Source organism: Chaetura pelagica, unplaced genomic scaffold (genome assembly GCF_000747805.2).
Source record: "Chaetura pelagica isolate M959 unplaced genomic scaffold, ChaPel_1.0 scaffold316, whole genome shotgun sequence".
Taxonomy (NCBI): domain Eukaryota; kingdom Metazoa; phylum Chordata; class Aves; order Apodiformes; family Apodidae; genus Chaetura; species Chaetura pelagica.
In genome coordinates, this window is record NW_009953497.1 from 1602185 (window position 1) to 1613488 (window position 11304).

General features: G+C 40.5%; 1 protein-coding gene across 3 annotated transcripts in view; it reads left to right on the forward strand.

Annotated features, from left to right (window-relative positions):
* The window catches only part of SLC6A6 (solute carrier family 6 (neurotransmitter transporter), member 6), a 46435-nt gene extending 38992 nt beyond the window's left edge, over positions 1 to 7443 (forward strand). For 2 of the 3 annotated variants that reach the window (XM_009999291.1, XM_009999289.1), the window contains 6 exons: positions 98 to 210; positions 2634 to 2771; positions 3858 to 3960; positions 4443 to 4543; positions 5222 to 5392; positions 6890 to 7443. In XM_009999291.1, the coding sequence (XP_009997593.1) occupies positions 98 to 210; positions 2634 to 2771; positions 3858 to 3960; positions 4443 to 4543; positions 5222 to 5392; positions 6890 to 7030 (767 nt within the window). In that variant the 3' untranslated portion in view covers positions 7031 to 7443. Of the gene's footprint in view, positions 1 to 97; positions 211 to 2633; positions 2772 to 3857; positions 3961 to 4442; positions 4544 to 5221; positions 5393 to 6496; positions 6500 to 6889 lie in introns of all 3 variants that reach the window. The other variant, XM_009999290.1, reaches the window with a different exon arrangement.
* The last annotated feature ends 3861 nt before the right edge of the window (positions 7444 to 11304 follow it).

Below are 11304 nucleotides of genomic sequence, written 5' to 3' on the forward strand. Positions count from 1 at the left end.
CATTCCTGCATTTGAGTGTGGCTGCCCTTACCCCAGGGCTGGTACTTACTATTTCTCTTCCCTTCCCTTCCCCTGTTCCTATTTTCTCTTTCTCTAGGTCCAGGCCTGGCTTTCATTGCCTACCCAAAAGCTGTGTCCATGATGCCACTGCCCACCTTTTGGGCAATCCTTTTTTTTATTATGCTTCTGTTGCTTGGACTGGATAGCCAGGTTAGTATTATGGGTAAGAGATATGTGGCTTATTTTCTCAGTGCTGCTGACTTGAGAAAAGCTGCTTTTACAGACATGAGTTAAGAAGTGAAAACCTCTAATGTTTTTAACAGGAATTAATTTGAGTTGCTTTTAAGTTGAGCCTCTTAGTTGATAGTATGATGTTGTTTGCTCTTTGTCATCAGGAGTTAATGGAATCCACAAGACCAGGGCACTACTGCATAACCTAAACATTAGTCCCAGTCTGGCATAAATACTACCATTTTGATCACAGTACAGTATTTTCCTACTGTGAAGAAGAGCTTAATAATTTTAAAAGCATTGAAAACTATAGCAATATGTTCCACAGAGGACTTTGTGCCATTGTGATCAGGGTGGCTTCATGAACAGTCTGAAGACAAAGGCACAGGTTTTTAGGTGGCACTGGGCATAGAGGTGCTGAGCAATGTGGGATCATGTTGACTTTCACATCATCAGCACACATTCAGTACCTCCAAACAGACCAGAAAGCATTTGAGGTTTGAGTTGTACGAATTAGTACACACTCATACTGATTAATAAGCATGAACAAATCAAAAAGTTGAGTCCAAGAAGTTAGATTCTTTTTCCTAGTGATTGCTTATAGGAATGTTGGACTAAATACTGCAAAAGAATCTGTAAATAATTTCTAGATAGTCCACTTACACCTGGGTGACCAGGGATTATGCAGTAACTACACATTCAAAATTGCTGAAGTTTTCAGGGCAATAGGCAGTTTTCCACATGCACATGGAAACTCACTGGGGTTATCAAAACCCAGTTGGCAAGGATGAAATGTTCATTTAGCCTAAATGTGAGGAGAGATCTGTAAATGGATTTTTACCCAGTTGTTACATACGTAATATCTTACATTTTTTATATTCCATTTGCCCTAAGTTGCACGTTAGGGCTTAATCTTTGAACTCCAGTGAGCAACTTTCAGTCATTCCAAAGTAAATGCAAAAGTGCCCAATGCTGTGGTTCAACAACCCTGTGCTTATGCAAATTGGAGGCTGCCTAGTAATTTTTAAAATCTCCTCACTGCGTAGAATGATTAAAACTAATTGGAGCGCTTAATTTTTCTCCTCCACCCCTGTTATTTTGTAGTGCAGTCAAGCAGGTTTCTGGAATGCCAGAGCAGTTTAAGATCAAATCAGCCCAAAGGAAAGGGTTGCATTTAAATAAAACCAGTTTCACAGAAGTTAAAGTAACAAGACAGGAGGCAACAAAATCTGCAGGACAATCTGTATTTCCGAAATGCAGCTTCTGCTCATGGTCAAAGAGGGTAGAGTTCTTACAGGGCAATTGGTACCAGATAGGAAAAAGTAGCCTTTCTTGAAATAACACTATTTCACAGACTCCCCTTGCTTACTCATTAGTTATAAGATGATATATCCACTTAAAGTGAAGATAATTTCTGCAGAGGCAGCCTTGGTTCACCATGGTGTCCTCATGTTTTGGGTGAACTTGGTGCTTTCGTACCTTGCCAGATGGAGAGTGCAGAGTAGTTGAATCATCCTTTCCTTGGATTTGTTTGAATGCATGGTGAAATGCATCTGGTTTTCAATTAACTTCAAACTGCTGTTCAAATCCAGCTTGGATTATTTGGTTAAGTCAAGTTACACATCTTACATATAGTTTTCAAATGGCAAGTAAGTAAAAATACAGCTCTCCTGAAGCTAGATAAAACAAGATTTTAGCTCATCTATTTAGAGCTTCCTTTTTGGTATACACATGCAAATAGTTTACCAGACCTTTATATGGGAATTGTATCACCAGCTCTGTTACTGATGCAGAAGTGCCCCAGAGCCTCAGTCAAAGGGACTCTGCTCTCAGTTTCAGAAAAGAAAAGTTTAGTCAAGAAGGGCTGTTATTTCACATCAAAGTCTGCTTTCCCTTGGCTGAATATTCACTAGTGAACCCAAGAGTAGAATTATATCTAATTGTGGAATTAACCTGACTAGTTCATGTGAGGTCTCCTGGCACATCAAAAAAAAGATTGGGAGGTACTCTCCTAGCTTAGACTTTTTTGAGTGTTTTCTGCCTGCCTCTTTCCTAGCACACATCTTGTATCCATCTGGGACAGCTACAACATAGAAGCCATACAAGTGCCTTTCTGTCATCAAATTAAGTTCCTTTACCCTTGCAGTTTGCATTGCAGAGCCTCTTTGGTAGTTCATAAGGCTGCTGGGAAGTGAACAGCAATTCTGAAAGCTTGTTCCAACATGAAAACTATGCCCATGCTTCAGCCTCTGGAATAGCTTCCAGTTTATCTATTCAGAGCAGCTTTTTCCAGAGTGCAGTTAGGGTATTGCTGTGGAGTGTTTGTCCAAATATGAGCCCGGATAAAATGCACAGCAGGTAATTTTCAAGTCACATTTTTGTGTTGTATTTTCCCCCTTTAGTTTGTTGAAGTTGAAGGACAGATCACGTCATTAGTTGATCTGCACCCATCCTTCCTAAGGAAGGGTTACCGACGGGAAATCTTCATCGCTATAGTATGTTTCCTTAGCTATCTTCTGGGACTAACTATGGTGACTGAGGTAAGTAGCACTGGTGCTGGAAATTGCCTTCTTTTTCATCCAGTTTTTAGACCAATTTTAGCTATGAATGATATTGCACAGAATCAACCACACAGAGGAGCGATGCTCTTCAGATCTACGGAACATCTTTCATCCCTAGATCTGAAAGCACTGTGAATAGAGGCTGGGTAGTCCTGCCTTTTCAGTCAGAGGAACAGAGAAAAGAAACCTCATTAAATTTAATCTCATCTGAGGTACTGATCAACATGAATATTAACATCTGGTTCCAAATTATGAAACACGTTGGGAACCTTCAGCATAGTAGATTGAGAATCCATCCAAGTGCATGCAGAGAGATGTTTATCTTGGTTACATAGATTTGAATCAATTAAATAACCCTGGATTTATTCTAGTGTAAACAAGATGGGAATATGTTCCAGTGGCTGCACTGTTGTGATATTTATCTCCAAAATAAAATCCAAGCCAGATTTTAAAAACAACTGGAAGAGCACGATTGTGGGAATTAAAATAGTACCTGCAACAGAAATGCCTAACACACAGATTTTCAAGTGAAAGTGCAGGTATATACAGTTCAGTGTAGTGAGAGCAAAGAGCCTAACAGCACAGTATCAATTCTAAGATTTAGAAAGAAAGAAAAAAAAATATTAACTATTCTGATGAAAAAAATTCTTCCACCCAATTCATAAATTAAGGTCCTCCTGATGAACTAACTTCATTTGTAGTATTTGAGGGGCATTAATGTTAGGAGGCGACCTGTTACTGCTTTACATCATTTGTTTCTATAAATGCCCAGCCTAAAATACTTTTAAGAAGGAAAGATTTAAGTGTCTCAGTAGATTATACTAAGTGGCTTAATTTTGTTTAATCATCGTCTTGTTTGGAATGCATCCTGTAGTAAACATGCATATTCCCCAGGGAAGGTAATGGCAAATATTTACCTTACCTACTTGCTTGATATTTCATCTTGTTAGACAGCAATAATTAAGATAAGTCAGTAGATGTTACTGGGAGCTGGGCCTAAAGAATTCAGGCTGTTTTGTTGGTTTTTTTCCTGCTGGATCCTAATCAGTCGTGTCTCTTTTCCAGGGTGGCATGTATGTTTTTCAACTCTTTGACTACTATGCAGCTAGTGGTGTATGCCTTTTGTGGGTTGCATTCTTTGAATGTATTGCTGTAGCCTGGGTTTATGGTAAGTAAGAATCCTTTCATCTGATACCTTTTTGATGAGTCAGTGACAGTTTTGGTAGCCAAACATTTAATCATCGGCTGCCCCAGAATCTTCTTCCCAGCAACAGATAAATTTGCACTGACCTCTTGGAGACAAATTTGCATCTGGGATGAAGCCAGCCTCCGGTGTTTTTCCACACAAAAATGAGTATTTTTCCATTGCTAATTAATAAAGGCACAATTAAGCATTTACATGTGTTAAGTTTAGAGATGAGAGTTGAAAGTTTGGCCAGCCGTGAAAATTTCTGTTTGTCTCTCAGAGAATTTCCTTTCAAAAGCTGCAATGTCTGCAAGGGGCAAGCCAACCAAACAGGAAATACAAAAAGAAAGCTGTCAGAAAAGTGTATTCTGGCCTTTTAAATACCCCTTGAGGGGGCTGGGAAAGCAGCTGTAACCCCACTGTCTTTTTATATGCTGAATTCTGTGCTGTGTTGTCTGTTACAGGCGCTGATAATATTTATGATGCCATTGAGGATATGATTGGATACAGACCTGGTCCCTGGATGAAGTGGAGCTGGATTGTGATCACACCAGTTCTTTGCGTGGTAAGTTCTGACCCGGGCTCTTTCAAGTCTTCCACACAGCAGCTCTGAGCTGTCTCTTTTTTCTTCTCTTCACATGAAGGCTCTTGCTTTCAGACACCAATTTGCAAAGACATACTGGAAGCTTGAACATACTCCTCAAAGACCTCATCTTCTCAAATGTTAGCTGTTAATGTGACAGCTCTCTGTTGTGCCTGGGCAAATACAGTTGGCTACATTTGAGTGGATTTTTCTCAGGGTTGGCATTCATGACACAGAAAACTCACTCTCCAAAGAACAGTCCCTATTTTAAGTGGTAAGACTACTGGGCCATTTTAACAAAAATACTTGAGCAGTCCGAGGCAGGTGCTCAGCTTGAACTATTTCCTCTGCTGCATCCCAGTAATCTCCTTGCAATGTACAACAAATTATTTGACCCTGAAAAAGAAGACGCAGTGTCCTGCACCTGTTGAGCACCATCACTTATGACCCTGTTGTCAAGCAACATTTTACCTATAAGCAGATGCAGATGCTCTTTCAGGAATTTAAATGGAAAAAGAATTCCCTTGCTCATTTAAATTCCATATGGGATCTATCAGCTCTGTTTTCCTGCCTGTCTCCCTCAGGGCCAATGGTAGCACCAGAGCCCTAGTGCCTTCAGAATTTGTTGAGACTCACTTTGTGTTCCTTTCTCATCCACAGGGGTGCTTTATCTTTTCTTTGGCCAAGTACAAACCACTGACCTACAACAAGGTCTACACATACCCAGACTGGGCAATTGGCCTGGGCTGGGTTCTTGCCCTTTCCTCCATGATCTGCATCCCTATGGTGATGGTCATCCGCATCATACAGTCAGATGGGTCACTCATTGAGGTAAGAGCAACCGGTTGTCTGCCTAGAGGAGAAAGGGAGCTTTAACTTGCTGTGTTTTATACAAAATAAGCACACTGTGCAGAAAAATGCCACCCTGTCCAGTTAGGGCAAGGCCAGGTTCCTCTCCTGCAGTGAGTGCAAATAAGGCTGTTAAAGATCACCTGTCCTTTGGGCAAACAGTAGAAACTGAACAAACATGAAGCTGAAGTTCCTCAGACGAACACCAGGGAATTTTACTTGCATCCCACTTCTGCAGTTTTGAGCTTGGCAAATCATTGCTTAAGGATTGGGGTGCTTCTGGGTGCCCCATCTCTCTTCTCCAGCTCATGAGGACAAGGAAGCACCTTTCTACAAATTACTGAGGAAATAAGAGAAAGAAGGAAAGAGGGAGAGAAAGAGAGATAGAGAGAGATAGAAGTAAATAGATAGATGGACAGACAGACACACAGACAGACCTGGGTCAACCCCAGCTGTTTGAGAGCTCATTAAATTTCAGGGAAAATCAGTTCCACCTGTGTGGCTCTCAGGCCTTCACTCTAGGGGACTGAATAAAAGTCCAGCCTAGCTTGTTTAATTTTGTGGTTTTTAATATTCCTAATGAATCAAAATTAAACACTGGATCCAGATTGCCCTGATCTTTGGAGAACTTTGGCTTAGAGTCAGTTGTGACAGTGCAGATTCTCTCAGGTTTGGATTTGCCCTCTGCAGCTCAGCGCAGGTTCCTGTGGTTTGTTTTCCTTCTAGTGGGAATCTTTTAGAGACTGGGCAAGCGTGAAACTTAGCAATTCTGTTCTAAGGTTTCGTATTAGTTTTGGGTTTTGCCTAATGAACCAGTCTTAAATGCAGCTCAGAGTATTCTTGGAGCAGAAAGTGGGACAGTTTGGGTTAGGAAAAAAAAAAAAGATAAAATAGAATGAAAAAAAAGAAAAACACCACCAAAAAAAAGAACATTTTTTGTTTTTCTCCAAGTGTTAATGGTCTTTTTCAGCTGTGGCCAAAGCATTTTCATGAGTGTTTATTTTCCTGCCTACATTGTAGCCTCTATTGAGAGAAAAGTCTAAAAGTAGCCAAAACACTCCTCAAAGACCATGTTAGGAAAGAAAGAGAGTAAACACTGGTCAGATGCCATTTAGTTCTTCCTTTGTGAACTGAGAGGTAGGAGAGAAATTGCCACTTGGCAATGAACAGCTGGGCTAAAAGGCAGAGTTGTTTCTAAAAGAGGAAGGAGAACACATGTAATCTGAGCAGCAGCTGCAGTACAGAAAGCCCAGCATGCAGGGTGACACCCTCTCATGATGACTTCCCTGTGCCAACTCAGGCTCTACTGCTAAGCAAAAATTAAACATGGTGCTCCACAGCCACGTCCCCGTGTCCTTGCAGAGGCACGTCCCTGGTGGCCACCATCCCCATCCTTGGGTTGCCAACTCCTCCACCCTGCACACAGAGCCACAGGAGCCACTTGGGTCTTCTCATCTTCTCTTTTCTTCTGTCTTTCAGAGGATAAAAGCAGTGGCTGCCCCCAAGGAAGTGAATCGGTGGTCCAAAGAAACAGAGAGTGGCACCCCCTTCTGCCCCAATGGAACTTCGAATGGTGGATTGATCAAGCCAACTCATATCATTGTGGAAACCATGATGTGAGCTCTCTCTGTGAGAGGATAAACCTGCTTTAACTGCCGTTTACTAACCATAGATTCTCATAGGACCAGGTTTACAGAGCTTTATATTTGCACTAGGATTTATTTTTATTTCTCACAGAGAAAGTTATTTTTTGTGTGTGTTTTTTTTTTTTTTAATATTTTGTAAGGTAATCACAGCAGATGTCTCTCTGTAGAGGGAGAGCTTTCATATCAGACTAGACATATTACAGGAATTTACTATTATTGGGTTTTTTTAAATATATATATCTTTATCTCTAAATATTATACACCTTACCACTTGAATTGATTGTCTTGCCAGCAATATATTCAAGTCTCAGAAAGCAATTTTAGGTGCTGGTGTGGTTGGGAGCAGGGTAACCTACAGAACACACAAAAGCAGCTCTGTTGAGATATCATTATTAAAAAAAAATAAATGCTGTTTCAAGAGACTTTTCAAAGGTGTAGTATTTCCACCCTCTGGTTCAGTTGTGGTAAACGACAGGATTTGGGGTCACATTAGGGAAAGGGTACAGTTAGGTTTAGCACGGTCCCTGAGGAAAGATACAGCTGGGCAGCTGGAGCAGAGAGTCTGCAAGGAAGGCACAGAAAGTGGGTGTGAAAGTCTGCCCCTCCCAAGCACAGCACTGGGACCCTGTCACACAGATGAGGGGAGGACTTTAGGAAGGCATTTGCAGGACTTGGCATGGTTCACTCTTTTTAAAAATTATTTTTAATAATTTTTAGGGTTGTTTTGTTTTTTTGTTGTTGTTGTTTGTTTTTTTACTTAAGTGAAATGCCTGCTGTTTGTGTGTGAGTGGGGAGGTTGAGTACCTACTCCTGAGTTTTTCAGCAAAACATATTTTAGTGTGGTGGCACTGGTGTAAACTTGAATTCTGCAGACTGGGAGGGGCAGCAGGGACAAGCGCCCAGTAGCTGAGAGAGATGCAAAGCAGCACCTGCCCTCTTAGGGCTTCAGACGTTCACTTGCTTGTTTGTTTGTGTGTTAATTATTGGACTTTGGTTTGGGGCAGAGAAATAATCCCTTTTGGACTCTGACTGTCCAAAGGTGAACACAAACCAGGTCATCACCAACAGGAGGAACAAAACCACTCACCTACACCTGGTGTAACTGGTATTTGTAACAGACACCTTGTTAATAATAATACTAATGAAGCTAGTAACAGCATACAGCAAACAGATGCTTTTCATCTGTGTATCTCAAAAATGCTCTGCCAAGTTTGCTAATGAGGATTTGCTTTATTTATTTATTTTGAGGGGGTAGGTTCCTGTTGCAGGAAGAGGCAAAAGGACTAAGTCCCTTGTCCTGTGTTACTAAAATAACAGCAGTAGACCTAAGGCCCCCAGTGTCCCTCAGTGAGGTAAACCATAGTTTTTCTTTTTTTTAGGGAGAGGTGGAGGGTGGCAAACATATTTATGAGGCTTATGAATCTTGCCTGCTGAAGAAACAGGGCTTTTGGGATTTTAAGTTAAAGCAAAGGGAACACATAACACTTGAAATGTTTCATATTTGGTCAGAAGGAATTGCATCCCATTCAGGTTAGACTGGGGAGTGAAGAGAAACCACTACAAGGAGTGTAGGATTGGGGGTTCCACTTCATGGGGGCCAGGTGGACATTTCCATGGGGAATGGCTCCCTGAAGATTGTCCAAAACATGGGCAAAAGCTTTTTTTTTTTTTTTTTTTTTTTTAATTAAAAAAAAACCACAACAAAACCAACAAACAAGAAAACTTGATCAGGTTGTGCTGGGAACAGGTTCTCTGGGGAAATTCAGCTTTTTCTTGTGGGCATTGTATTAGAGGGAGAGGTTTGTTTCTTCTTATACCACAGTTAAGATATCCTAAGGTATTTAGAGGAAATAATAAAAGCAGAGTTTTGTATCTGCTTATTCTGCCATCAGCTTAGTCTGTCAGGGCAGAGTTTGTCATTTAAACAGGAACATATCCAGTTCTTAACATTCCTACAGAGCATTTTTGGGTTTGGTTTGTGGGGGTTTTTTGTCCCATGGGCTAACTGGCTGCAGCAGCACAAACATTTGTTGATTAGCTTGTTGGTTTTCCTGTAACAGAAAAGGGGTGATTTAAAAGAGATGGACCAAAATAATTTTTAAAAGTGGCTGCATCTATAACTTCCAAAATACTTGTAGTTTGAATTTGTACATGATTTTACATTAGCTGAGGTGCAGCAACAAAACCAGCCATGGCAGAATTGCTTTTGTTTTCTTTTTCTGGTTGCTGTATTATGAGAGTTACAAATGAAACTTTTCCACAGCTGGAGGTGGCAAATATCTAATGTCACCTGCTGGGCCAGTGGCAATAGCCATCCAAAGGTCACTGGAGAAATTCGATGGGCCAGTGAGTGTCATTAAATGTGCCCAAAATAAAGCAGCATGCATAAGCTGAGCTTTTTTTAACATAGCCTTTAAGCATCAAAGACAAGGACATGTAATCAAAGAGAACTCTCTTAGTGGACATCAGCTTGGACCCTCATTTTTGAGTTACAATCAGTGTTTGCAGTAAACAGGCACATGTGCCTGGGTGAAGAGGGATTGGCAGGTTAGGGTGGTCTAAATTAATGGTTTCTGTGAATGCAGATGAAACGCTGATGCTTGATTTATTTTAATTTTTTTTTCAATATATATACATTATGATATAATGGCGTTTGAAATACAGTTTGCACATCACTTTTGTGCTATAGAGCTGAGGCAAACTTTAGTTAGGGAAAAAAATGGTTTGGCTACATCACAGCTGTCTCCAGCAAGTCAGCTGGGTATTGAGCCATCTCCCACATTGTGGAGAGTGTTTTTGTGTGAAGAACCAGAGGGCTAATACTACACCTTTCAAGGTACAACTACTAGAGAACTAGAACCCAGCCCCATTTTGATATAAACTGTGCCATTCAAATCAGTTGCTTCCATGTACCAAGTGAAAATGTCTCACGTATGCAACAACCTCACTGAAACGCTCTCTTTGTCACCTCCTCTGGCCCTGCTCTACTCTTTGGCATGACTGCAAGGGAGGGCTGGGGCTCACAAAGAGCTAAGCAATTATTGTTTCTGAAAAACAATTCCTCTCTCCCCTCTTCCCTCCCTTCAAAAAAAAAAAAAAAAAGAAAAAAAAAAAAGTTAATCATTCTTGGTTTATCTGGGGTTTGCATTCCAATGAGCATACTCAGATTCTTTGCACACTCAGATTTTTACAGTTTTGGTTTTTGCTAACACTTTTGTTATCGGATTTCTGAACTTTTCTTGGTGGTAAATTTGCATTTCAACATGATCCTCTGCCAAATTTATTAAAAAAAGGTTTTTTTAAAAGTCTGTGTTTTCTACCTGTTTCTGACTGCAAATGCAACTGATTTTTTTTCCCCTAATTTACTTGTTTAAACACTTGTGCTGTATTTTACCTGTTTTATGTAAGTGAGGTACTCTATATTAAAACTATGGTGACTAGTCATAGATGAACTGGTTTGGATCCAGGGAAAAGCTAATGCAGTTTTGGCATGAGATCTTTAGAACAAGATCCCTGAGTTTAAAACCAGAATAAAACAACAAAACCCACACTTACCTTATTTCATGTACCTTTGTATTAACGATTCTTCTGGGCTTGCAAACGGCAGGTTTACAGCAGGATTCTTTCCAGCTGAACTGAAATCAAGAGATACTAGAAACATAAAGGGGAACATCTACCCCACAAGATTTTCTGACCTGTTTCATATTTTTCTCTATTTTCCAAACTTTTTCAGTTCACCTGTCACTAGTTATGATCTCACTCAATGGGCATCTATTGTAAGGGACTCTATTGGTAGTCGGTATTTTGGTATTTAAACAGTATGATTTCATAAATAGAACTGGTTTTTGTTGTTGTTACTGTTCTCATTTTCCTTCTCATCTGTAGTTTTCCTTTTCATCTGGTCCAAACAGGTCCACACATTTAGAAAAGTCCTCTTTAAAGTGTGAGATAGTAGGTCCACAATGGATTTGTTCTTGTGTTTTTAAATGAAAATACAAAAGCCAAGCAGCTGTATTTGCCATCTAGAGCGACGCTGGTGGTCACCCTACAGCAGCAGCAGCAGCACAGCTCCCCGAGGGGAGTTAGGAATGGTCTGCTGAAAGAGCTCAGCAAAACTGATTTTCATTGCTGTTCTTGGGGAGAGGAGGAAAAGAAGAAAAACAATCAAACAGAGGTGCAGCCTTACACTTGCTGTAACACCAAAAAAAAAACAAAAACCCTGCAACCATCAGCAGAGCCTTTAATGCC